Source organism: Emiliania huxleyi, assembly GCF_000372725.1.
Source record: "Emiliania huxleyi CCMP1516 unplaced genomic scaffold EMIHUscaffold_40, whole genome shotgun sequence".
NCBI classification, from domain to species: Eukaryota; Haptophyta; order Isochrysidales; family Noelaerhabdaceae; genus Emiliania; species Emiliania huxleyi.
The window spans coordinates 664779-690110 of record NW_005198965.1 but is presented as its reverse complement, the minus strand read 5'-3'; the positions used below and the strand labels follow the sequence as shown (position 1 = coordinate 690110).

Genomic DNA, 25332 nt, shown 5'->3' with positions numbered 1-25332 from the left:
GCCGCCCTGCCCCGCCGCCTTTGCCTCCGCCGCCGCTGCACGCACCGCCCGCCCCGCCGCCGTATACGCCGCGCCTGCTTACAAGCGCGATCCGGCGTGTGAAAGAGGCGCCGTTCACAGGTATCACCTTTAGAGCGGATCCCACAACCAAAGCCAACGAGAGGGGAGGCCGACCGCGGCCGATCTCGGCCGACCTCGGCTACAGATCCCGGCTACAGATCTCGGCTAATCTCGCGCCACAGTCGACGCCGCACAGCGCGCACCTCCGCCCGTCTCGCAGGGCGAGTGCCTTCCGCACGTGCGGGCCCGAGGTCCGCAGGAGGTGGAAGTGGACGCACCTGCTCTCAGCCCAGCTCTGTGACATCTCCTCGCTCTCTCGGCGGCACGAGAAAGCGGACGCGCCTGCCCGCAGCCAACGCCGTGAACGGCGGCTCTTCACGGACTGAACAGCGGCAGGGCGGGAGTGAACACGCGCTCGTCGCAGCAGAAGGTCTTTTTCGGCGGTCGGATTGCACCGCCGCACAGCCGGCACCTGCCCGAGATACAGCCGAGATGCAGCCGAGATACAGCCGAGATGCAGCCGAGATACAGCCGAGACTGCACACAGAGTTTGGCACCCGTCCACGGCAGCGCGCACGTGTCCCGACCGCTCGCCGTCGAAGCGCGGGCGGAGAGCCACCGTCTGTTCACAGCTTCAACTGTGAACGTCGGCCCTGTTCACAGTTCGGTGCCTAAGTTCGGGCGGCGGCACCGCCCCGGCATCGTCGCTCGCCGCGACGCCGTACCGCTCCTCGCTCACCGCGGCGGCGCGGCGGGCTCGCAGCAGGCGAAGCGCCAGCGCCGGCTTGGCTCCTCCTCCGGGTCGGAGACCGAAGGCGAGGAGAGCGGCGCGCAGCTCGGTGGCAGAGGTGCCGGAGGCGAGCTCAGCCGCAGCGGCAGCCTCACCGTCCTCTGCGCGAGTGGACGAGGCAGAGGCGTCGCCCGCGCGGCGGCGCCAACTGCGACCGCCGCCTCTGCGCCGCCTCCGCTTTGCGACGGGTCTGCGCTCGGCCGCAGTCTCGGCGGCGGCGACAGAAGCGGATGGCGAGTCTGCGGACGGCACGTCCTGCTCGCCTCGCTGCTCGTCGTCGCTTGAGAGCAGGGAGATGGTGACAGTGCCCGAGGAGGAGGCCGCCATCTGAGGACGAGGACGACGAGAGAGGCCGCGCGGATGAGGAAAAGAATTTAAACACAACTCTCTCTCACAGCACACACCTGCGGGCAAGGCCAAGGCGATGGCGGCGCGCGACGGGATCGGCTTCTGCCCGGCCTTCAACCAGACCGCCCTCCCGTGCAAGACCGCCGCTCGCTGCCGCTACGCGCCGTGCGTCAACTTCGAGGCGCTCCTCCACTCCGCCTTCAAGGACACTATCTACGAGCGCATGCCGAGCGCGGTCAGGCTGGGCACAAGCCGCGGGCGGCGCGGGCGCGGCGGCCGCGGCCGCGGCGGCGGCGGCGGCGAGGTCAAGAGCAACAAGAAGGACTGGGCGAGCGTCGCCCGCGGAGCCGCCCGCTCCCCCTACGACGGCGGCCCACTCCTCGAGTCCAACGAGCCCTCGCTATACGGGGGGAGCGACGAGGAGCTCTAGGAACGGCCGCCGAGCCCTTCCCGCAGCGCAACCCTAGCAGCGCAGCGGGCAGGGCGGCTCGCGCAGCGCGCGCGCGCGATCGCGCAAGCGGCGCGCGAGAGCGAGCGAGCGAGCACACACACACACACACACACACACACACACACACACACACACACACACACACACACACACACACACACACACACACACACATGTTGTACACATGCACAGACACACAGCCCCTTCCCCTTCAAGGGCGAGGACACGCGCAGGGGTCGCACTTCTAGCGAGGCCCACAGAGTGGGAGACTCCTATCACCGCCACTGCCACCCACGTGTCAGTCTGCCTGTGGTAGAAGAGACTGCCGGTGAGAAGTCGGAGGAAGGTCGCTAGTCGAGAGAGATCGCCAGTGGATAGGGAGTCCACCGTGCTGCGAGCCTGTCGCTGTCCCTTGTCAGGAGCAGGAGAACTAGGAGAGCGCAACCAGTAGGAGGCCCGCGCTTGCCCCCGTGCCGCCGGGTGCAACCTGTCCTATACGAGAGAGGAATCCCTGGGAGAGCGAGTGACGGATAAACTCGTGTGAAAGAGCTGTGAAAGCGAAAGTAGCGAAATTAATTGCCCGCCGCAGGCGAAGAAAATTTCAGGGTTTTTGGTCCCCTACGCCAAAGAAATCGAAGATTTCGGCGGGCGCCCGACGCGGTATGGAGCACGCGCGCTGCCCGGCATGCCTGCAGCATCCAAACGAGACGCACGGCGTCGCTCAGCCGTGTCCACGCGGCTTCGTTCCTGTCCTAACCGGCGCCATCTGGGCGGCTGCTGCGGAGCTGCTGCCGGCGGTGCGGCAACTGGCCGACAGATACAACGCTCAGTCAGGGCACCCGCCGGCAATTCACTGGAAAGGAATGAAGGCGCCGCTGTCGGCGATTCACCGCCGTTCGTTCCCGTCTCTCAAGCTGGCTACACCGTCCATGGACGAGGGAGACGTCGCCTCCTCTTTCGTCCCGGGCACTGTTCGCGCCGGAAGGCACCGTACACTGCGAAGTACATTGGCCTTCATCCCTCCTACCGCCGGCCGGGAGTGCAGCCTTCGCCATCGCTGAGTGAGATTATCCTCGACTTTGGCACCTGCGAAGTAATGAACAACATGCAGTACGTCATGTGCAATGGCGCTATGACAGCCCTGCGATGGGCGTCCTCGACGCAGACGAGGCGGAGCTCATCTGCGCGGCGCAGATCGCCGACTTTCTCTCTCTCCCTGCGCGAGTGGTTGCGCCACCGTGGATGAGGCATATGGGCTGGGCAGGGGAGATGGTAGAGGAGGTTGACTGAGGGCGCGAGGCCGCCAATCGTCACAGTCTGCTGCTGACTGTCGGTCGCTGACTGGTTTGCGCATCGCGCTGGCCGCGCAGCGGCCTTTAGAAAATTTTGGCCGCAGGCCTAGGTTTTGAAAGATCAAGAGAATAAGCGCGGGTGAGGCTTTGAGAAGCTGCCGTTTGCGGCTTCCTAAGTCAACTTTTCGAGAGGAACGTTTTGGCTAAGCTAGAACTTCTCCAAAATCGCGCGATCATCGAGTTTTGAGTCAATAATTATGAAAGGAAAGGGAGAGGGAGAGTTCTAGCTTAGCCAATCGATTCAGCGTGCTCTGAAACGCCCAAAACCGTCGAGTCTTTCGCCGTGGTCCAAATAGAGAGCTTAATATTTTGATTTTCTTGGCCACGGCCACGATTACCCGTCACTCGCTCGGGACCCTGTCGTGAGGGTGAACCCTGCCCAGCCCCCCTCCGTGTCGCGATGCGCTCCCCGCTCCCGTTCCCCTGTGTCCCTGATCGTCCTTACAAGATCCTGCTCGTGCAGGTGGGGACCCTGTCCTTCTCCCACCCCTCGTTTGGCGTGTACGTTGTATTTATTTATTTATTACACACCTGTGTGGTGGCGGCGTGCCGTTCTCCCATCCCTCCCTTGGGTTGTCTGTTTTCTTTCTTTTCTTTTAGCACACAGGCTCGACTTTAGCAGGCATCGCTTGGCGTGCCCGTTTTATTTATTTATTTAGCAGCAAGCAGGCCTCGCACGACAGTGGGCACGGGATCCCATCCCTCCCTTGGGTTGTCCGTTCTTTCTTTTTACTGGGCACGGGACTGGCGTGGCAGGAAAAGAATTGGCAGGAAAAGAATTAGCGCGGTAAATAGACAAGCCGCTTGTGACCCGCTGTACACTGAGTCAGACAGAGATCACAGGAGTCAGAGACAGAGCTCAGAGAAAGGGGTTGTTGGAGTTTCACTGCTTACTGGGGGGAACAACACGAGAAGATGTGCTCCGGCGCGGGTTGTGTTTTTGCATAAACGACGAAAGCCCCGCTGCTCTCAAAAAGAAAATCCCAACCTAGAGCCATCGATCTCACCACCGTCCGCGGAGGTAGACGCCACCACATTCTCGGCCGGGTCGTACTCGAGTGTGGTCGCTCCACCGAGCTGAGGGAGTCGCCGTCGAATCCCCCCGAAGTGTAGAGCTTGCCGTCGAGCACCGCCATGCCGTGATCGGGCCGAGCAGTCGCCACTAGCACGCGCACTCTCACCCTCCTCACACCTCGTCCTTGGGCGCATTGCCCTGCGGCGGCGGCGCGTCGCCGTCGGGGGTATAGCTGTGGTTGAACGCTTGCGCCGTCTCGACCGAGCAGCCCCGGAGGAGGGAAGCGCAAGCGGTCGCGTCGCGGCCGTCGAGCGCGGCACGCTGCAGCGCGTCTGCAGCCGCGTCGACGAGCGCGGAGCAGCGAGCGCCCACCCTCGCCTCGCAGGTCGACTTGTCAAAGCCGCCGCCGCCGCCGCCGCCTCGCCGCAGCGCCGCGTCGGACCAGCGCTGCGGCTCGCCGGTGGGCTCGGGCTTGCAGGCGGCGTTCTTGAGGCCGACGCCGCTGCACATGCCGTCGACCATGTCCTCCAGCGCCGCGGCCAGGTTCTGCGCGTACTCGAGCTTGAGCCAGCGCCGGGTCTGCGCCTTTTGCACGCCGTCTATCTGCGCCTGCCTCCGCTCCGCCGCGTCTTTGGAGAGCGCGAGCTCCGCGCGCGTCGAGGAGAGGGTCATCTCCATCCGCTCGAAGACGAGGCCGCACAGCTCGCACTCCTGCGCCCGCGCCACCGCGGCCGGAGGCCTCGTCTCGCTCGCCTTTGCCTTGCGGCGCGGCGGCGGCTTCTCCTTGCCCTTGCCCTTGCCCTTGCCGCCCTTGGCCTCGGCCGCCTCCGTGGAGCCGGCCGAGCCAGCCTCCTTGGCCTCGCGCCGCTCTCGCACGAGCGAGAGCTGCAGCGCGCCGCGCAGCGCGCCGCCCTCGTGCGTGTTTAGCGTCGACGAGAGCCACTGCAGCAGCCGCGTGCGCACCTCCTCGTCGCTCCGCCCTCCGAGCCCGTCCTCGCCCGGCTCGGGCAGCGCGACCGGCGGCGCGGCGGTGCCCGCCTGACGCCTCCACAGCACCAGGCGCGAGCCCGCGCCCGAGGGAGGCGGCGGCGTGTCGACGGGCGGGTCGTTCGCCGCCACGTCGAGCTGCCCGTACCGCAGCAGCGGCCTGGCGGCCGCCGACCCGTTGGCTGCCGCGGCGAGCCGGTAGAAGAGAGCGGCGACCGGGTCGGCCGCGCCATCGGCCGGCGCGCTGCGAGGCCCCTCGTGCAGCATCACCAGCGCGTGCCCGCTCGCGCCCGCCGCGTGCACCCACCGGTTGATAGTCGATCCGACCAGCCTCGCCACGAGTCCGTCGGCGGTGGCGTTCTCTCCGGCGGCCGGCGGCGCTTCGCTGCGCAGAGACGAGGTGAAGGCGCGGGCGGACGCCTCCATCGTCTCGCTGTCGCACCCGTGGACCGCCTTGGCGCAGAAGCCGGCGTCCGCGTCGAGGATGGCGCGAGGCAGCTCGTCAATATGCGCATCGATCAGCTCGGCGCACGCGAGCGAGAGAGCCCTTGTCGCAACCAGCTCGTCGCGCTTGCACACCATGTCCATCTCCTCCTCGATCGCAGCCCGCAGCGCGACGTGGTACTCGTTTTTCAGCCACCTCTTTGTCTGCGCCTTTTGTATCTTGGTCGCCGCCTCCTCGTGCACGCGCCGGCTCACCTCGAGCGACTCCTTGGTCCGATTCAAGAGATCGCCCAGCAAGCTGGTGACGCGGGCGCACGCCGCGCACTGCGCGTGCGCGCTCGGCTTGACTGTGGCAGCGACAGCGACGAGCAGCCCAGCCGGCCCCATCGGTCGCTGACGTGGTTGCCGAGGGAAAATTACACCCCGAACCTCCAAGTGCTCCAAACCGCTGCGGGGGGCGCCGTGCGCGCTGTGCCTCTGTGTTCGTGCGTCGCCCATCTCTCTGCTCTATTTATTTATACGCTGGGCACGGGACTGGCGCGCACAGGCACTAACACAGGTAGGTACACGGGAACGAGAGAAACCTGTCACAGCATGCATGTGTCCCTCCCATCCCTTCCTTCCTTGGCTTGCTTGTCTGTTTTCTTTCTTTCTTTAAGCGATCTCACTCTCACGACAGCGTCGGTGGGAATTACATGAAGGGTAAATCCGTGCGGCGGAACTAACTAGGCGACACAGGCACCCTCCACGGCACACAAGAGACTCACTCTCTCCCCCCACTGACTGTGGTCGAAATATCTTCTCTCTCTCTCTCTGGTCGAGCGTACGAGTATCTGATAGTAAGTAAGTAAGAAGCCGCGGTGTGCCGCTTGCTTGCTTATTCAATTGGTCTCTCTCTCTCCCAATTGGTTACGCTCAATCAAAACCCTCCTTCTTTTTTGATGTTGGTTGGCGGCGTCGTCCGCCGCTGCAGCCATACGAGCACCAGCCGCGTTATGGCTTTCTTGACCCACCTCGCGTTGTAGTACTGCGCCCCCATCCACTTTCCAGCCTGCATCCTTCTTGACCCACGCCACCCGTGACCCGTCTCCGTACGCGTGGTCTTTGACCCACCCATCCTTTCCCAGTCGAGTGATCGAGCGGTCCGTCCACCTGACGGCCACGCTCCTTGCACCCCCACGACCCCCGTCAACGCCTTGTCTAGCGTGTTTCCAAACCCGTAGAGGTGGCCCACCGACGCCACGTTGCAACCATTGTCCCACGAGCCCCTCCCCGCCGTCGTCGACTTGATGAGCGGGTTCCAGCACTTGACCTCGTAATCTACGTCCCAAAACACACGTCCCGCATCGTGGCGAAATCGCGAGACGCCGAGCAGATGTCGCTCGGTCACGGACGGACGTGAGTGGTGAGAGAGATTTTAGCAATACCAAACAACTCTAACACTCACACATGCGGACAACAACATGCGGACGTGTCGTTGAGGTGTTGCGTCACTTCTTCCTCGTCCCCGAGGATGATGCTGCCGACCGAGCGCGCCCCGGATGGCATTCTGGGCGGCCTGCAGCACCCCGCTGTGCTTGGAGGTGCGGTCGCCATTGTTGAAGAAGAAGAAGAAGAACCGGGCCGAAAACAAAAAAGAGAAAATCTCACGGCGGCCCTTCTCTTCTCCCGGACAGCGAGCATAAATCAAGGCGCGGCCGCCTTTGCGCAGCAGCCTTGGCGCTCATGTCGTCCGCCTCGGTGACTCCCGCAGCCTTCCTCCGCGTGGGCGACGCCATCTTCCTCGTATCCGTCGACTCCTCCGAGGGCGAGGGCGGCTTCGTGTCGGCGCGTCGCGGCCAGCTCGGGGTCTGCAGCTCGCCGACGCCGCCCGCCTCCTTTTCGCACGAGTCCGTCTTCGTCGTCAAGCCGCAGCAGAACTATGTCGCGGCGAGGAAGCTCAAGGCCATGCTCGAGCAAGAGAACAAGACCGCCGAGCAGATGGCGGCAGACCCGGCGCTGATGGCCGCGCAGGCCGCGGTGGAGAGGGAGGAGGAGATGAACCGAGCCTCCTTCTCGCGCATCGCCGGCCGCGAGGTGCGGTACGGCCAGGTGGTGCAGCTGCACCACGCCGTGACGGACGTCCCCGTTGCCGTCGGGCGGCAGGCCGCCCTCCTCAACCGCGAGGGCCGCCGCGTGGTGGAGAGCGAGGCCGCGGGCGATGCGGCGTGGTTCCGCGTTATGCCCCGGCTGAGGATCCAGTCCGAGGGCGAGCGGGTGCGGCTCGGCGACCCGATCGTGCTTGAGCACGTGCAGACCTCGCTGCGGCTCCGCGTCGAGCGCGCCGGTCGCATGCCCGACGGGAGGCGCGAGGTGTCGGCCACGCTCGAGAAGGCGGCGCTGCGCGTGTCGCTTTACCGGCCGCACGGCGGCGCGGGCGAGGATGCGGACGCGCCGCGGCCGCTCTTTGGCGGGGAGGCGGTGCGGCTCGTGTACGAGGAGGAGGATGGCTTCCTCGCCGCCATCGCCTCCGACCTGATCCTCAAGGACCTCGGCGGCAGGCTGGTGCCCGTCGTGCAGGCGGCGGTCGCAGCCTCCGAGCAGAGGGACACGACCGTCGCCGGCGGCGGCGCGGCGACCGCGGCGCTGGTGGCGGCGGACTCGCACGACGACGCGTCGCTCGACACGATGTGGTCCTTCCTCAACGCCGACATCACTTCCGGCGCGGCGCTCCGCTGGGGCGGCCGTGTGTGGATCGCGCACGCTCCGTCGGGCAGGGCGCTCGGCGTGGCGGGTGGCGGGACGGCGGAGGAGGAGGGCATGGCGGTGGGAACCATCCAGCTCTCGCCCGACGAGCCGGCGGCGCAGCGGCGGGGCCTCTTCGAGCTGGTCCCGCTCGACGCGGCGAGCAGCGGGGCCGTCACCGCGGACTCCCTCTTCCGGCTCCGCCACGTCGACAGCGGCCGGTGGATCCACTTCGCGCGGACCGGCTCGGACGCCGGCGCGCGGGAGAAGCGGCCGAGCCTCTCCGAGATGTCGGCCAAGGTCACGCGCGCGTCCGTCGCGCGCGAGGAGGTGGAGGCGGCCGGCGCCTACACCAAGCTCCTCGTCGCCGGCGCGCTGAGCGCCACGGTGGCTAGCGTCGACGACAACGTGTTTAGCCCTTCGATACTGACCCCCTCACCGGACCAGAGTAGTATATCTTTATTTTGCCATTCAGGTGGTTAGCCTCCAGCGGGTGCCGCTCGAGCACTACTCGGACTGCCTGCGCTCGGGCGAGTGGCTCGCCGCGCTGCGCACGCCGTCGGACCCGAAGGCGCTCGGGCGGGTGGCGGGCGAGCTGATCCGTTTCGTCACCGTCTCCGACAACCCGGACCCGCTCACGCGCGAGGGGCTGCCGCACGCGGCGCGGCAACTGATCCTGCGGCAGCGGGGCGTGCTCGACCTCGTGCTCGCCGCGGCAGAGGCGCCGCTCACGGCGGCGGGCGCCGAGGGAGCGGGCTCGGAGCCCTCTGTGCCCTCCAAGGCCCAGCAGGAGCTCAGCCGCTCCGCCTCGTCGAGGGCGACAGGGGCGCTCTCCTCGTCCGTCAAGGAGATGAAGCGCGCCCTCACGCTCTGCATGGTGCTCTTCCGGCACCTCCTGCGCGGGCACGACGCGAACAAGGACTACGCGATGCGCTTCGTGCCTCGGCTGCAGCTGATGCTCGGGCTGGGCATCCGCTCGGCCGGCGCGCTCACCGAGGTCTTCCTTGAGAATGAGTCGGTGCTGAAGCTCGTCACCGACAAGCACGTCGCCAAGTTCATCTCGCTCATCCGCGAGGTGGGGCGGCAGGCTCGCTACACAAAGTTCCTCACGGTGCTCTGCCAGTGCGGCGGCCTCCCCATCCGGGTCAACCAGTGGCGCATCTGCAAGATGCTCGTGCACGAGGCGGCCGAGCTTCGCCCCTCCCCCCCCCCACCCCACCACCACCACCATCACCCCACGTCCACGTGTGCCGCTCCGAAGCCGAGGCATTGCAGCCCACCCGCCGCGCCCTGCCGCCGCCGCCGCAGGCGCCCGAGCTCCTCACGTCGCTCAAGCTCGAGGCGGGGCGCGTCCTCGTGTCGGGCGACCGGCAGTACTTCCCCGTCCTCGGCCAGGTGGGAGGGTCGATGGAGCTCGTCGAGTGGCTGGTGTGTGCGCCGCCTCGCCCCCCCCCCCCCCCCCCCCGCAGGAGGGGCACACGCTGACGAGCCTCTGCCCATGCTGCGCCGCTGCTCCGGCGCAGGCGCACTGCCCCTGCGACGACACCGTCGGCTATTTCGAGTCTTGCCTCGGCCTCTTTGCCGCGCTGGCAGAGGGCCGCAACCTGCGCAACGCGCCCGCCCTGTCGGCTCGCCTGCCCTACCCGCTCCTCGAAGCGATGGCCAAGGACGAGCGGCTGCGCGCCGTGCAGAGGGGCGGCAAGCCGCTCGGCCTCGCCGTCGCCGCGCGGGCCACCGCCATCCTGCGCTCGCTGTACGTCGACGCCGAGCCGCACCAGTTCATGGCGCGCGTCAAGCACGTGCGCATCTGGGAGAAGGTGCCCGAGGCAGCGCAGGCGGGCGCTCTCTCCTCGCGCCTCACTACGAAGGTCGACATCTCTTGGGACCAGTTCAACCCGCTCAAGGCCTTCATCGCGCGCCACATCGGGCGGTACTTCAAGATGGACGCGGCCGCGTACGGCGAGAACCGGCTCGTGCTCGAGCTGCTCCGGACGCTGCACGCGCTGCTCAAGCTCGGCTTCTACTTCTCTTCGGAGCTCGCGCCGCTCCTCCCCACGCTCCTCGGGCTGCTCGACGGGCGCGACGACACGGTCGGGCCGCAGGACAAGGGCAGCTCGGGGAAGCGGTACAGGCGCAAGGTTACGATCCATGTCGACACCGTCGCGATCATGGACTGCAAGCTCGAGGTGTGCCGCATCCTGCAGCTGCTGTGCGACGTCCGGCTCGACCTCCGCCTCTCGCGGCTGCTCGCGCTCTACCACGACGAGTTCGCCGCCGGGCTGTGGGAGCCGTCGGGCGAGCAGCCGCACGAGCAGCCGCGCGACTCGCTCGGGGGGACGCGGGGCAAGCTGCAAGCCATCGGCGCGACGATGCGCGCGCTCGTGGTCCGCGACGACGACGGCGCCGGCTCCGGCTACGCCCGTCTGGAGGAGGGGGAGGGCGGCCGCAGCAGCCTGGCCGAGCGGACGATGGCCGTGATCGGCGCGCAAGACGCAGCCCGCTCGCGCGAGGCCGCGTTCAAGAAGCTGTTCGAGCTGCTCGGCTTCGGGGCGACCGAGATGCTCGTCGGCGTGCTGATGGACCTCACCTTCTACGAGCACCCGCAGCTCGTCTCCGCCGCGCTCGGCCTGCTCGTCCGCCAGTTTGAGCAGCGCCAGAAGCTGCTCTCGACGACGCTGCACTCGCAGCTGCTCGTCAAGCCGCTGATGGTCAGCACCTACTCCACCTTCGACGAGCTGCTGCGCCGGCTCTCGCAGCTCGCCTCGCGGCGCAAGCTCTACGACGACGAGCTCTTCGAGACGGCCTGCCTGCTCGGCAAGCTCGTCGCCCACTGCTCGGAGGAGTCCAATTCGGACGGCGCCGAGCTGCGCTCGGCCGGGGGCTTCTCGCGCACGCGCACAGCGCGCTCCCGCGCCGGCACCACGCGCACGGCGTCCTCTCGCACCGACCACACCGAAGGCAAGTACCTCATCCTCATCGGGAAGGGCTACACCGCGGTTGGCTCCGACGCTGTCCGGATCGAGCTGGCCGACCACAGGCCGCCGCGCCCCGGCGAGCGGCTGCAGCTCGAGAAGGAGATGTACTCGGTCAAGACGGTGAGCCCGCCGACGGACGGCGTGGTCGAGGTGGCGCTCGACCGGCCGCTCAAAGTGGTCGGCGCTCTCGCGCCCGAGCTGCAGATCGGCGGCTCCGGCGAGGTATGGGTGATGCTGCTCTGCCAATCGGCGGGATACAACCTCGACATGCAAGTCCTGCTGCGCACCATGGGCGCGCACGAGGCGGTGCTCCAGCTGCTCCGGCTGCCCGTCTCGTCGGCGCCGCTGCCGAGCGAGCTGCGCACGCGCGCGGTGCTGCGCGCCGTCTACCGCACCATCAAGGCTCTCGTGACGGGCTTCCCGCAGATGCAGTCCGACCTCGTCCCCGCCATCCCCAGGATGGTGGAGCACGTCGAGAAGGACCTCGTCGCGTACGACGTCACGCCGACCGGCTGCGTCACCGCCATCCTGCGCGACAACCGGGCGGCGTGCGCGCGAGTGCCGTTCTCCGCCATCCACAAGTTTGTGCAGCTGGCCGCCAAGAAGCAGGCGCCGCGCTTCCTCCGATTCCTCGGCGAGATCTGCCGGCCGGCAGGCGTGGCCATCAAGCGCAACTGCCAGCTGGTGGCTCAGGCGCTCGGCTCAAAGGAGGAGGCGCTGCTGCTCTTCAACTCGACGGAGGGGATGGAGGAGCGCGCGGCACTGATTGCCGCGCGCGACCTCGAGACCAACCCGCGCGGCAAGCTCGCCTACCACATCGAGGCGGTCGGGCTGCTCGGCACGCTGGTCACGGGCATCAACAACCCCAATATCGAGCAGATGGTGCGCGAGACTCTGCCGATGGACGACGTCGTGGCCAACTTGCTGCTCCCCGACCTGCCGACGCCGCTGGTGGTCAGCTACCTGCGCCTCCTCGACGAGGCCTACCTCGTCACCGCCAAGCCACTCGTCAACGACCTCGCCACGCGCGACTTTATGGAGCTGCTCTCCGCGCTGCAGGCGCGGATCGCCGCCTTCGTGAGTCGCATCGAGGCCGCGGACGACCTCGACGCGCTCGCCCTCGACGCGGACTCGGAGGAAGCGGCGGCCGAGGCGGAGGAGACGGACCTTCTGCTCGGGCACGTCTTCCCCCTGCTCACGCACTTCTTTGCACCGCCGAGAGACGCCATGGAGGACAGCGACGAGGCGGAGACGCAGGGCGTCGGCGGGCTCTCCGCCTCGGTCCTGCTCCTGCTTGCCGGGTACGAAGACGGGCGCGACGAGCCGTTCCTCGCCGTCTGCCGCGCGCTCGGCGAGACCACCGCCTCCTTCCGCGCGCTGGAGTGCGCCGCCGTCCTCTCCGACCCCGTGCCTGTGGTCGACTGCCTGCGCGCTCTCGCGAGCGGCGGCTTCGCCACCCTCGGCGACGCCGACCTCGGCACCGCGTCCAGCCAAGGAGGCGGGCTCTCGACGATCGGCGTCACGGTCACTCTGACGGCCGACAAGGAGGAGGCCCACCCGCAGGCGGAGCTGCCGCGCTTCGCGGCGGTTTTCGAGACGGCGGTCGCCGCCGGATCCGAGTTCAATGCGCTGGTGCGGATCTTCTCCGACGGCTTGGACGCGGCTCACGAGCACGAGCTACAGCAGCAGCGCCGCGGCAAGAAGGCCTGTGATCTGCCCCCTGCGGCCCATTACGCGCGCAGCCTGCTCGACCAGCTGCTGGCCGCGGCGGCGGCTCCGGCGCATCCCGTCGACCGCGGCCTGACGGTCGCCTCGCTCAAGGTGCTGGTGCGGCTTCTCGACATCGGCCGCGTTGGCAGCAGCGCCAACGAGGGCTTCGTCGACGCGGACCACAACAAGGTGAATGACGCCGACGAGGCTCTTCTCCGGCGGCGGCAGAAGCAGCTCACAGAGCAGGGCGCCGCACGCGTGGCGTTGATGATGGGCGCGTGCGCCGACGACGAGTATTGCCGGCTCGGTTTGCAGCTGGGCATCGAGCTGCTGCGCGGCGGCAACTCGCTCGTGCAGCAGGAGATGTACCACGTGCTCAAGGCGGGCGACGCGCGCGCCTTCGATGGCTCGGGCAGCAGCTGGATGCCGGCGGTCAAGGCGCGGTTGCGACGGGGCATCAAGGAGATCGACGAGCGGAAGATGTACCTCGCGCTGCAGGCCGAGCGGCGGGCGATGCTGCCCGAGCTCACGGCCGGCCTGACGGCGGCGGCGGCGCTCGCCGTGACCAACGACGTCGAGGCGCCGTTCCAGACGCAGGCGTTTGTCGCGGAGGCGCTCGAGATGCTCTCGCTGCTCTGCGAGGGGCACAACGTCCAGATGCAGGACTACCTGCGCGACCCGCGCGAGGGGCAGGACTCGGCGGTGGAGGCCGTCGACCTGGTGATCGAGGTGCACGACCTGCTCGTGCAGCTCGAGCCGTCCCTCGACGAGTCTAACGTCGAGCAGGCCATCCTCTGCATCGACTGCCTGACCGAGTTTGTGCAGGGCAACACCTCGCTCGGCAACATGGCCTCCCTCATCGAGTCCAAGGCCTCCGACGCGATGGAGCGGCTCGTCTGTCGGCAGCGCTTCGAGGGCGTCCCCGCCGACGCGGTCTCGCGGCTGCGCACCTCCGTCTCGACTTGGTTCCTCGCGATGCTCGAGGGCGAGGGCACCGTGGCGGAGGAGCGCTTCCTCCGCACGCTCGACCTCGAGCGACTCTCCGCCGTCGCAGCCACGGCGTACATGGCGGGGAGCACCGCGCCCTCTGCGGCAGCCGGCGACGCCGACGACGACGCCGAGTCGCGCGAACGGGCGATGGCGGCAGGCTACTCGCTGAGCACCCTGATCAAGCACCTGCACGACTACGAGGAGCACGCGGCGTTTGTCCCGCGGGCGGGCAGCCATGGGGGCTCTGTGGTGACGTCGCGCTCGCTCGGGGCCTTTGACGCCGAGGGCGATGCGGTGACTGCCGCAGCCAAGCGGGCAATGGCCGGCGCCATCGGGAGGTGCGAGATCGTGGGCGCTTCGGGGAAGTTGGAGCGCGTCTACTTCCGCGTGCCCGAGTTTTGCAACTCGCTCACGCGCGAGTCCAAGGACGAGCTGCTCTGGAACGTCGACCGCGAGACGCCCGGCCGTCAGATCCAGGAGCTCTTCGCGCGCTCGCAGGACCTCGAGTTTGAGATGAGGCACCAGCACTCGCTCTCGCGGCTTCCGTTCTGGTCTATTGTGACCGACAACCGCAGCGTGTTCGACTTCCTCGTCCTCCGCCTCGCCTTCATCCAGAACGCCATCATCCTGATCCGCTTCTCACTCGACCCTCAGCACGCTACGCCTGCCGACGCAGCCGGCGCGGACGAGTCCGACGCCGTGGAGCGAACCCTCAGCGAGTTGGATCTCGCGGGCCCGGGGCTCAACGCAACCGACGGCGAGGCCGCGCATCCACCGTCGCCGCTCGCTGCCTACCTGGTCATCGTCGCGGTCACGCTCTTCGCCGCCGTCGCGCCCGTGCTGCTCGCCTGGCGCGACACCAGCCGCTCCCCACGGGACAAGGCCCGGGTCACGGCATCTGCCGCGGCCGTCGCCGCCGTCATCGGCGGTGCAGGCAACTACCTCGTCGAGCACTGGGAATGGTTCAGCGAGCTGTACGCGTGGGCGCTCACCCTCTCCCCCGTCGAGGCGCTCGAGCTCGTCGAGCGGGCGGGGCTGCAGCTCATCGAGCGCCTCGGCTCGCCCGAGTGGATTGAGGCGGAGGGCCAGATCAACCATGTGCTCGGCGGGTTGCAGTGCCTCTCCTGCGTCGTCGTCTTCTCCATCTACGCGGTGCAGAATGGCCCCATTCGCGCGCGGCGCGGGCTGATGGACGCCTCGGGCCTGCCGTACGAGGAGGTGGTGGCGCGGCCAGAGTGGCGACTCTTCTCGCTGGTTATGGGGCCCGTCTACGCGCTGACGGACCCGAAGCTAGTACTCCTCGCCGCCATGTTCGGGGCGGCGTACCTCGGCATCAACCACTCGCCGCTCTGGTTCTCGGTGCACCTGCTCGACATCGTCAACAAGTCGGCCGACCTGCAAAACGTGCTGCGGGCAGTGACAGAGAACGGGCGCTCGATTGCCATGACCGCGCTCTTTGGCGCAATCATAATCTACCTGTTCGCCGTGGTCGGCTTTGCGGTCGAGAGGGACATCTTTGTGCTCGGCAACTTCCCCGACGAGGACCTGCCCATGTGCACGAACCTCTTCAACTGCTTCCTGAACGCGCTCAACGAAGGACTGCGCTCGGGCGACATCGGCTCTTTCATGGACCCGCCCGTGCCGGGCGACCACCGCGGCTTCGCCTTCCGCTTCGTGTACCAGCTCTCCTTCTGGGCCATCGTCATCACCGTCCTGCTCAACGTCATCTTTGGCATCATCATCGACACCTTTGCCGAGCTGCGCGCATCGCACCAGGCCACCAAGGCAAACATGGAGAACAACTGCTTCATGTGCGCCCCCCACGCGGCCGCGCGCGAGCCCCCTCGCCCGCCCGCGCCGCTGATCCCCAGCCTCCTCCCACCCCCTCTCAGCTGCGGCCTCGACCGCTTCACGCTCGACTCCAAGGGGCCCGGCTTCGAAGAGCACGTCGCCGAGGATCACAACCTCTGGACGTACATCTTCCTCATGTGCTACCTGCGCAGCAAGGACCCGACCATGCTCAACGGGTGGGAGCAGTACGTCCTCCGCCTCATGCGCGACGAGGACGCCTCGTTCTTCCCAAGTCAAAACGCCCTACGACTCGCCGGCGGCGGCGGCGGCGGCGGCGAGGACAGTGGCGGCGGCGGCGGAGGCGGCGGCGGCGGCGGCTCGGGGATCGGCCCTGAAGACCTCAAGGCGCTGTCTGACGGCCTCGTCGCGCAGCTCGGCGTGCCCCTGAGCCGTGGCGGCGTGTTTGCGCCCGCACCTGCGGCGGCACCGGCGCCAACGCCGCCGGTGACGTCGCCGTTAGGGACGAAGCTCAGGTCGCGGCCCACCCCTCCGCCGGCGGTGGCGGTGCCGCAGTCGCCGATGGCGCCGCAGTCGCCGCAGGGACCGCGGGCGGCGCGGGCGGCGCAAGCGCCGCAGACGGCGCAGGCGCCGATGTCGCCCGTGGCCCCACCCGAGCCATCATCTACACCGGTTCGCCAACCCGAGGCGCCGCCGGCGCCAGCCGCTCCCCTGGACGCTCCCGTCCCGCCCGCCGTCCCCGCCCGCGGACGCGGCCGAGCCTCCCGACCCAGCCCGCGCATCAACGTCTACCCCTTCCGCCGCACCCACGGGCAGATCTGAGCGCGCTCACACGACAGAGAGACCGCCGCGCGCTGCCAGAGAAAACTAGGTGTGGTGTGCTGGTGGTGGCGCGCGCGTGAAAGGCGGCGCGGAAACATGTGCATGTATTTTATAGGAGCCACGGGGAAAAGGACATATGACATGGGTTATACGTTATATAATCAACACACACGGCTTCATATTAATTATAAACCCGTAAAGCCGACGACATCGGACAAATATTCAAATTTAAGCCGCGGAGCTCTGAGAACTAGATCAGAGTGTAATCAACAAAGAGCCGTAGTCATTACATAAACAGAAGGCCATCTAGCAAGACAGCCAATATGGCGCCTGCCCTTGCTAAGGCATAGCGTTGCTGGTCCAGATGAGATCACGGTCGTGCCCGCATCCAGTCCCCTTCGTACAGTCAGACTTCAGCTCCTGCTTGGAGCAGAGTCGCGCGCCGGCGTCCGCGCAAACTTCCTCCGCCTCGGACAGCGTCTCTTCGTGGTGGCAGCCGCCCATGCCGTCGTCAGACTCCGTCCACGGACAGTTGCTGCCGCGTTTCTTCCAGCCGTCAATGCGGGTGTCAGAGCAGCAGCGCACCTCGTGCTCCTCGGAGGGATCCGCCCAGCGCGCGTTCTCAGAGCACTTGTTCTTCCTCCCGCATTCGACCCAGTGCCGTTGCGCCGCGGGCGGGGAAGGCGGTGACGGTGATGGCAGCGGCGGTGGGATGGACGCTAGCGGCGGTGGCGGCGCCACGCGAGAGCCGCAGTCGGTGCAGTCGCTGCCGTATGGGCAGATGCTGTATATGCTTCCCTCGCCCCCATCGTCGCATTCCGCATCGTCCAGATGGGGGCAAGTGCTGCTGTCATCGTTGCAGACCATCTGTGTCGGGGGCAGAGGCGGTGGGGCGGGCGGCCGCGGTGGTTTGGTAAGGGGCGACGGCGAAGTAGCCGGAGGCGGTGAAGGCGGTGGTGGTGAGGTGGAGGATGGCGGCGGTGATGGCGGCTGCGGCGAGGGCGAGGCGGAGGGTGGTGGCGGCGAGGACGTCGAAGGGGGCCTGGGCGTCAATAGCTTGTCGCGAGTGGGCACGTCGTATGGCACGCGGTCGTCCTGGCTACCGCCGGGCCAATAGCCGTAGATGCGGCCCGGGTAGTTGAACGGGGCTCGCGACTCGGCGTTGGCGGAGCAGGTCTCGACGTCGTAGCCGCCATCAGGTCTGTGGCAGTTCGGGTTCTCGATACCAGAGGGGCTGGTGCAGTCGTCCCAGTACCCGTCGGGGTGCGGCACCGGCCGAGGGCCGACCGCGTTGACCTCGACATCGCACTCGGCCGGCTTGACGCGCGGCTTTTGGTACACGGCGATCGGCACGTAGCCATACTCGAAGCCGGTGGGCGGCGTAAGCAGCAGGGCAGGGTCAATCGACACCTTCTCCGCGGGCAGCGCTGCGTCGCCCTGCGGTGGCGAGAACCACCCTCCGGTGCTGTCGGCCTCCTGCTGGCGATGCAGCCTCTCGATTCTCGCTTGCATGTAGTCGCGAGCCGCCTGGCGAGTCCCATCGTCGGGGAGCGACTCGAAGACCATATAGAGCTCCGGCTGATCGACAAATCTGTACCAGCGCCAGCCAATCCAAGCCTTGCTCGCGGTGAAGGTGCAGTACATCGTGTCACTGGCCGGCTTGTCAAAGCACGCCTGCTCTGTCTCGGCGGGCGGTCCGAGGAAGGTCCCTTCGTTCATCTTGGTCGGTTGAAAGGCCGCCTCATCGAACTGCGCCTTGACCTCGGGCGGCACGGCATCGGCCGAGATGACGACCGGAGGGTCCGAGTTGCCCAAGCCTCCCTGAAGGAACGCCGCCGCCTCGCACCGCCGCTGGTCGCACGACAGGGCCGCATTCGAAGGGTCGAGCGAGAGCGTCGACGCGCAGTGTGCCGCCTCTGACTTTGTCTGATCGTAGGCGCTGCCAATGCCGAAGCCGCTCCAAGTGACCTCCGAGTCCTCTTGATCGTCCCAAACCGACATTCCGCCCTCGCCCTCGGGCGGCGCATTGCAGTCGGGCCTTGTTCGCGACTCAGCAGACCGCTGCTGAACAAAGGTGTGCGTCCGCTCGCCGACCGGGCCCGTTCCACTCAACATGGGCTCGAGAGCATCCACCGCCCAGTCGGTGGCGAACTGCGAGTGGCCGGTGAAGAGCGTGGAGGTGTTAGGGGATGAGCTCGGCCCGAAGCGGTCGCGTGGCATCGACCATCGAGTGGTGCGCCAGTACTGCGAGCCACCTTGCCGCGCTGTGAAGGCACCGATGGAGCCCTCAAAACCTTGGGCCACGTACCCGATGTTGACTCGCGGATCAGACCACGAGATAGATTTTGGATGCCAGTTGATTCGGCTGTCCCAGAACCAGGCCGCAGTGTACATCACTGGCCCGGCAAAGTTGGCCGCGTCGATGACAATGGTCCAGTAGTTCGCGGCGTCGGTGGCAGATCGCTTGCCCAAAGGTGACTTGGTGAGCATGTAACCAAAGAAGCCGTCTGTGTCGTCGCCGCCTGCAAACGTGACGAAATCATTGGGGACCAGGAGCCGGTTGCTCACTCTGACTGCGCCGCCGAGTACCGTGCAGGGCTGGGGCCGGTCGTTCAAGAAGGTGCCGCCAAATACCTCGTAATTTGCGTTCGTAGCGCCTGGCAACATCCACTTGACGTGAGGGGTCTCGAGCGTGTACATCCAGTACCCCATGCCTCCCTCGATGGAACCTCGCACGCCACCCTTTGAGTCCTCTCCGCACTCCCAGAAGGCACAGCTCTCGGTAGCTTCATAGTCGGTCGGATGTCCGCAGTTTGCGAGCGTCGGGTCTTCGCGGATAGGATCCTGGCAGCCACCACTGATCGGTGCCGGGTCGCCAGTGACTGGGTCGCTGCACGTCCCCGTCGACTCGCATGCCTCGCATGGGTCGCAGACGAAGCCGCCCGGGTGGAGCCCGCAGACCTCGAGGATGTCCTCCGAGTGGCCACCAGGCTTGGACCACTGACCCCATCCGATCTCCATGCTCGGCTGTTCGCGTAGCAGGTTGAATGCGCGGATATAGTAGGACCAGCCGCGGAGGCCGCCGGCGTCGTACGACCACTCTGCGGGAGCGTGGCCTCCGCCCATGTGAAGACGAGAGTGCTCGACAGATGACATGAGGAATCGAGCTGCGCTCTAATAAGTGCTCGCATTTCAGCCTAAGCGGTCTAGTGAGCATTCCATGACATCCATTGCCGCCTCAGCCTTATCAGCCTTTCTTTGCCCTTCTCCCTCAGATGCTGCAGGTTGCCGCTCGCCGGCGTGCTGACGGACGGGGGAGTGATGGGGGCGCGGGTCGTGTGTCTGTGGAGTAGCTAGCTAGCTAGCTCGCGGTGCAAGCAGGCGAATACACACAGTCAGTCTGTTGCGGGCATTAAGAAAACAGGATCTCGCGGCACGCCGCCGTTTCTAAGCCTTTCCACCCACCCCACCCACACCCCACGCCGTGGTTTTCTTAGCTTCGGCCGGCACACCCCAGGTCAGTCCGAGCCGGGATCGGGGATCGGGGAATGTTTAGGTAAAATGACAATAAGGAAGCGCTGGACCGCTCCGGATGTCGCCAGTCCGCAGTCTGCCACCCACTTGGGATGACAGGAAGACGCACACACCTCCATCCACACCGCCCAGAACACCGCAGACTTGGGGAGAGAGATTTTAGGACAAAACTCCCTCGCACAACACTGGGCACGGGACTGGCGCGCACTGGCACTAACACAGATCTTAGGAAACCAACAAGAAATCACGACTCTCTTCGACTTGTTTGGTATTGCTAAAAATCTCTCTCTCAGACTTGGGCAAATGACAAGAGCGCGCGCCGCAGGCGAAGAGAAAATTTGAGCGGGGCTCCTGTTCTCTCTCTCTTCTTCACACTCGTGTGTGTGGGCCCTTTCTTAGGGCCGCGCCTGCGGCGCGACGTTCTTTCTTAGATTTTTGCGGAAATCGCTCAGCGTGGTTTCTTAATGGTAAGGTTTCTTAATGCCCGCAACAGACTGTACTTGTAGCCCCCCGCTACCCAGTCGCAGTCGTGCGACGTAGCGGGGGGCCACGACTACGTTTACGAAAACATAAGTAGTCCCGCGAGGTGTGAATTTGGCCGCCCCAGTAGCCCCCTTTCCAATGGCTTGATTTTGCGGCGCGTCCCCTGAGCGTCCAAACTTGGATGGGCGCGAACCGTATCTCGCAACGAATCTCGCCGGCCTCACCGGCCCTCACTTTGACCGACCTACCGTCCGCTCGACTGGCCGATGAAGAGCGACCCCTACGACGCGCACTTGTCGTCCTCCCTCCTCGCCACATGACGGCCGCCCCCCGACACCGACAGTCGCGCTCCGCACGCCTTCGAGGTCAGCTGCGGCCGAGCGACGATCGGCTCGCTCCGATCGCTGGGCGCGGTCACTCTCCGGCCCATCACCCGCCTGCCGATCACCTGTCCGCCTCGCCGCGCGCGGGCCGCTCGCCTGCTCGCCACCGCCGCCGCGCTTCCCCGCGCCGCCACGCTTCCCTGCACCTGACCGCGCTGCGCAGACGGCGCGCTCTGGCAGACAGAGCAGCGGCCGCCCAGGCGGTCGCTGCTCCGCCCCGTCCGAATCCGTCCGCCCGCGCGTGCTGCTGCCGCCGCTGCCGCCGCTCCGGTGCCCGTGTGTCGTGAGAGTAATGCTTTGTGTATGGCACCCGTGTCGCATGTTACGGCTTTATGTGTGTGGACTTGTCGCACTTGAGCCTCTATGATTAGTAAGTAGACCGTCTGCGCAGCGCTCTCGGAGAGGCGCTTTGTACTCGGGTTTGGATGGTAGCGGGGGGGCCCGCCGGAGGCTGGTTACTGATTCAGCCCTCGCTCCGACGGGATTACAGCCGCGGGCGCCGCATTTCTTTTTTCCTTGTCGCAGCCCGCCCTGTGCACTGGGAACGCTAAGCCCTAGGCACGGGACTGGCGCGCACTGGCACTAGCACAGGCGTACGACACTTGGCCAGACAGCATGTCCTCGCCTGGCAGGAAGGGCATCAGGTGGGACGAGCCAAACCTGCAAGCGAACGCCGAGTACGCCGCCGCCAATCCCAAGATGAAGATTGACGAGCCAAAGACACCCTACCATTATGGCGGGCAGCCGGGGCCGGCCGGGCTCGGTTCCCCTCCAGAGCTAAGCCTCGACGGTGGAAGCCCGCGAGGCAGCGCTGGCGGCAGCGGCAGCGGCGGCGGCGCGTCGGGCGGCGCGCCGGGAGGTGACGAGGGCGGCAGTTGCGACCGCAGCAGCGCTGCTGAAGCCGCCAACGGCGAAGGAGATGGCGCCTACCACGAGAAGACGCTCACCGCGGGGATGCACGACCCTGTCGCCTTATCGGCGAGCGCGCTTGAGCGGCGGCGCGACGGAGGTGGCGCGGGCGGGAGGACGAGAGGTGCGCGGCACGCGGGCTTACGGCCCGACCATCTCACTCGTAGGCGGCGAGGAGGAGACCTCGCCGGTGGCCGGAAAGAAGCAGAAAAAGTGCGCCCGCCCGCCACACTCGTCGACCGCCCGCAGCCCCACCATTCTCGGCGCCGCGTCGCGCCCGCATGTGCGACTGTTCTGGTCGAGCCCGCGCCGCAGCCTCCGGGCGAGAGAGCGTGGCCCTCGATCCAGCCTCCTCTCCCTCTGCAGGTTCGACGAGATGCGGCGCGCGCACTATCGGACCGGCGGGCTGGCGGCGCTGCGAGCACAGGCGGAGGCCGATGACGACGAGGACGAGGACGAGTCGCAGCCGCCGCCGGCGGAGGGGTAGTGTCGCCGCACGCCTCAGGCTGTCTTGCGGGACACGAACATTGAGACGACCCTTTCAGCTTTCACTGACCCTTTCACACCACACAGAGTCGGGTCGGGTGACTGTCGGGTGACGGCGCATTAGCAGGTCCCCGGACCCCCCGCCCAGAGTGCGGTGTCTACGCGCGTCGCGGCCGGCGCTGTCGCTGTGTTACTGTTAGTGTGTGTTTGGGCGGCCCAGGGCCAGAGGGGGCGCAGGCCGCAGGGGGCGCGCCGCGCGCGGCGCCGCGGGGGCGGGCGCCGCGTGCCGGTGGCCCGGTGCTGAGCGCGCGCCGCGGTGTGCGGTTCGTTATGTGTATGTGTATGTCGTCACACTGCCTCACCCCTCACGCTGTGGGGCGTGGGGGCTGGGGGCGTCGTCGAACCGCACACATCTATCTCACACGAGCGCTCCGCACAAAATGGAAACAAATTTCATTCAACATATATGGATCACATCACAGCCATGTCGGATGTCCCACCCGCGGGAGTGCAAGCCCACCTTACGTAGGGAGAGCGAACCCACACACCCTGCGGCCTCCACCTGGGGGCTCCTGCCGCTCCCCTCGCCTCCTGTCCTCACAAAACGAAATGTCACAAGCGCGTGCTGAGTCTGGCGTCAGTCCGCAATAATATTCAGGGTCGGCCCGCCGCGAGCCCCTCCGCGACGGCCGGGGCCATGCCCATGCAGCTAGAAATTCGGCCGGCTCATCTGCTTGGTCACGTCCCTCGGAGGCGGCCGCACAGGGTCGGCGACGCCCTCGCCCTTGTTGCGGTTCGCGACAAACTCCTTGTGGGAGTAGCTGGCCTTGACGTCGTAGACGGTCCACTGCGAGTACGGGTACGTGTGCTTCATCGCCTCGTACCACCGCCGCTCCGTCACCTGCACGCCGCACTTGAAGCCGTCGAAGAGCGGCGTCCCCTCCGTCCACTGCGCCGCGAGCAGCTCGACGAGGTTCATGTGCGGCGGGACGACGAAGGAGCCGAACTTCTGGCCGCCCGCGCCAACGATCAGCATCAGCTCGCGGTGCAGGTCCTTGACCCCCGACACCTCCGGCAGCTTGAACTTTTCGCCCAGCAGCTCGACCTCCGCGCGCACCCGCTTGGCAACCTCCTCCGCCGTCGTGCCCTTGAGCACGGCCAGCGTGCCCTGATGCATCGTCGAGGACAGCTCACGCTGAGTCACCTCGGAGCGGAAGGTGTACGAGAGCGTGACCGGCTCCGCCTTGGCCTTCTCCTGCGCCAGGAGGAACTCCCGCATCGCCGCCTCCTCTGCGCGCGCTGTCTCGTCCGCCTTCCTCTCGCGCATCGCCGCCATGCTGCTGCCCTCGAGCCGCGGCGACGTCTCCTCCGCCTCAAGCTCGTCCCCGAAGGAGAGGACGCTCGAGGCGGCCTTCTTCTTCTTCTTCTTCTTGCCGCCCTCCTCCGCGCGCGCGCCGCCGCCCGCGCCTCCGTTGGCCGCGGCAGAGAGTGCGCTGGAGCCGCTCTCCAGCGCCTCGCGCTTGCGGCGGTACTCGTCCTTGGACTGCAGCCCCGTCGCAGCCTGCGCGAGCTGGCCTGCGATGTCACCCATTGTGCTGGCGACGTGTGACTGCCTGCCTGTTCGAGTGAATATCCTTGCTTGCAAAAAAGAATTTCTTCCTCGCCCCATCCCTATTCGATTTTTTTGTTTTCTTTCTCTTTTTCTTTCAGCCCCTTACGACGCCCGCCCGCACGAGCCCCAGCAACACCGCGGAGCCGGCGAGCAGCCCCATCGTCCAGAGCTGCGGCGGCGACCGATCCGTCTCCCGCGCGTCGCTACCTGTCGCGCGCGAGGCTCCCTCCACCCGCCCGCTGCTCGCCCTAGTGCTGGTCTCCTCCAGTGGCGCGAGGCGCGACAACGACGGGGATGGCGGAGCGGTTCGCGTGCGCGATGCCTGCTCGTCGTCGTCGCCGTCGCCGTCGCCGTCGCCGTCGTGTTGCTGCACTCGGTGGTGGTCTAGCTTTGCTGGCGCCAGCGAGAGGCTAAAGTGGGTGCTGTCGCCCCGGGCGAAGGACCGCCGCGCCGCTGCGTGCGGCACGTGCCGGCGCCACACGATGGGCCCCTTGCCGATGAGTCGCGGGGCAGCCGCCCCGGGGACGTGGAGAGGCAAGAACGGCGTGGCCGCCGCCGCCATATTGGACGTGCCGACAATTGCCATCAAAATATCGCCGTCCCGGATCAGCCGCACGCCGAGCACGCCCGTCGGCAGCAGCACCGAGTTGGCCAGCGCGTAGACAGCGGCCTCCGTCGCATCGCGCTCGTCCTCCACTTTGAGTCCCGCCAGACCAGGAAACCCGGCGGCGCCCAGCGACAGAGTCCACACAGCAGCAAAAGGGCAGCCGGCCCCGGCGGGATTCAGGCCCGAAGCCCAGCGGCAGACGCCACCGCCGTGCACCAAAGGGCCCTTGGCGAGTAAGGGCGCGAGGTGGTCGCAGGCCGCCTTGAACACTCCGACGTGCGGAGTCTCTTCAACGTAGTGGGAGAGGAGCAGCAGGCCGTTGTCGGTCGGGAGAAGACTGAGATTCTGCGGCACTTCCCGAGTGAAGACGTCCTTGGCGGCCTGACTCTGGCGAAGAGCGTCAGGCATCGAGATCATTGCGTCGCGAAACGCGTCGAGATTCTTCACAGAGCACGTCGCTACTCGGAAGGACTCGTTCATAGCCGCCGAGACGCCCTCGTCAGAGAGGCCCGAGGCATTGTCTGCAAACGCGTCGCGCGAGAAGATGGCGCGGCGCCAGTGGGAGTCTGGCAGCCCGAGCGAGTCGGCGGTCGCAGTCTGGCGGCAGAAGTGGCACTCGCGAACACCAGAGCGCCGCTCCAGAGTGCAGAGCCGGCATGAAGTGTCTTCGTGTCTAGACTCACGAGATGCGAGCGATGGAGGAGCGCTGACCCGGCGCCTCGGCGTTACGGGCGTTTGGGCCATCTCTCCTGCCGTGGTGGCTCGCCACCACACCACTCGTTGTTGAGAGTGCTTGGGTCGGCGTCAATCTCGGAACGCAAGTGCGTGCTAACTGGACCAA

General features: G+C 66.8%; 8 protein-coding genes across 8 annotated transcripts; 3 read left to right on the top strand and 5 right to left on the bottom strand.

Moving 5' to 3' along the window:
• Positions 1–694: 694 nt before the first annotated feature.
• On the bottom strand, positions 695–1177 carry EMIHUDRAFT_209913 (hypothetical protein; the record flags this gene model as incomplete). Its single annotated transcript, XM_005770255.1, has 1 exon — positions 695–1177. The coding sequence occupies one exon, from the start codon at positions 1175–1177 to the stop codon at positions 695–697; it is 483 nt and encodes a 160-aa protein (XP_005770312.1).
• Positions 1178–1274: 97 nt separating this feature from the next.
• EMIHUDRAFT_464171 (hypothetical protein) lies at positions 1275–3521 on the top strand (the record flags this gene model as incomplete). Its single annotated transcript, XM_005770254.1, has 3 exons — positions 1275–1802; positions 1823–2164; positions 3355–3521. A coding segment is annotated over one exon (391 nt), but the record flags the coding sequence as incomplete, so codon positions are not given.
• Positions 3522–3730: 209 nt separating this feature from the next.
• On the bottom strand, positions 3731–5843 carry EMIHUDRAFT_451353 (hypothetical protein; the record flags this gene model as incomplete). Its single annotated transcript, XM_005770253.1, has 3 exons — positions 4459–5843; positions 4278–4389; positions 3731–3745 (listed from the first exon to the last, which is right to left on the bottom strand). Exons 1-3 carry the CDS (start codon positions 5832–5834, stop codon positions 3731–3733), a joined length of 1503 nt encoding a protein of 500 aa, XP_005770310.1. The 5' UTR covers positions 5835–5843.
• Positions 5844–7172: 1329 nt separating this feature from the next.
• On the top strand, positions 7173–16053 carry IPR1 (inositol-1,4,5-triphosphate receptor; the record flags this gene model as incomplete). Its single annotated transcript, XM_005770283.1, has 7 exons — positions 7173–8012; positions 8238–8579; positions 8647–9345; positions 9507–9599; positions 9695–15657; positions 15739–15929; positions 16043–16053. The coding sequence occupies 7 exons, from the start codon at positions 7173–7175 to the stop codon at positions 16051–16053; spliced, it is 8139 nt and encodes a 2712-aa protein (XP_005770340.1).
• A 710-nt stretch (positions 16054–16763) lies between these two features.
• EMIHUDRAFT_451351 (hypothetical protein) lies at positions 16764–19645 on the bottom strand (the record flags this gene model as incomplete). The annotated part of the gene is made up of 3 exons (XM_005770252.1): positions 17552–19645; positions 16882–17071; positions 16764–16807 (listed from the first exon to the last, which is right to left on the bottom strand). Exons 1-3 carry the CDS (start codon positions 19631–19633, stop codon positions 16764–16766), a joined length of 2316 nt encoding a protein of 771 aa, XP_005770309.1. The 5' UTR covers positions 19634–19645.
• Positions 19646–21492: 1847 nt separating this feature from the next.
• On the top strand, positions 21493–22273 carry EMIHUDRAFT_209907 (hypothetical protein; the record flags this gene model as incomplete). The annotated part of the gene is made up of 4 exons (XM_005770251.1): positions 21493–21667; positions 21737–21886; positions 21954–21999; positions 22153–22273. The coding sequence occupies 4 exons, from the start codon at positions 21493–21495 to the stop codon at positions 22271–22273; spliced, it is 492 nt and encodes a 163-aa protein (XP_005770308.1).
• A 437-nt stretch (positions 22274–22710) lies between these two features.
• Positions 22711–23885, bottom strand: EMIHUDRAFT_436348 (hypothetical protein). The gene has a single exon (XM_005770250.1). The coding sequence runs from the start codon at positions 23861–23863 to the stop codon at positions 22982–22984; it is 882 nt and encodes a 293-aa protein (XP_005770307.1). The 5' UTR covers positions 23864–23885; the 3' UTR covers positions 22711–22981.
• Positions 23886–23972: 87 nt separating this feature from the next.
• EMIHUDRAFT_436346 (hypothetical protein) lies at positions 23973–25299 on the bottom strand. The gene has a single exon (XM_005770249.1). It carries the CDS (start codon positions 25233–25235, stop codon positions 23979–23981), a length of 1257 nt encoding a protein of 418 aa, XP_005770306.1. The 5' UTR covers positions 25236–25299; the 3' UTR covers positions 23973–23978.
• Between the last annotated feature and the right edge of the window lie 33 nt (positions 25300–25332).

Excerpts from the sequence above, each read along its gene's own strand:
- EMIHUDRAFT_436348 (XM_005770250.1), bottom strand. The coding sequence starts at position 23,863 with ATGGGTGACATCGCAGGCCAGCTCGCGCAGGCTGCGACGGGGCTGCAG.
- EMIHUDRAFT_436346 (XM_005770249.1), bottom strand. The coding sequence starts at position 25,235 with ATGGCCCAAACGCCCGTAACGCCGAGGCGCCGGGTCAGCGCTCCTCCA.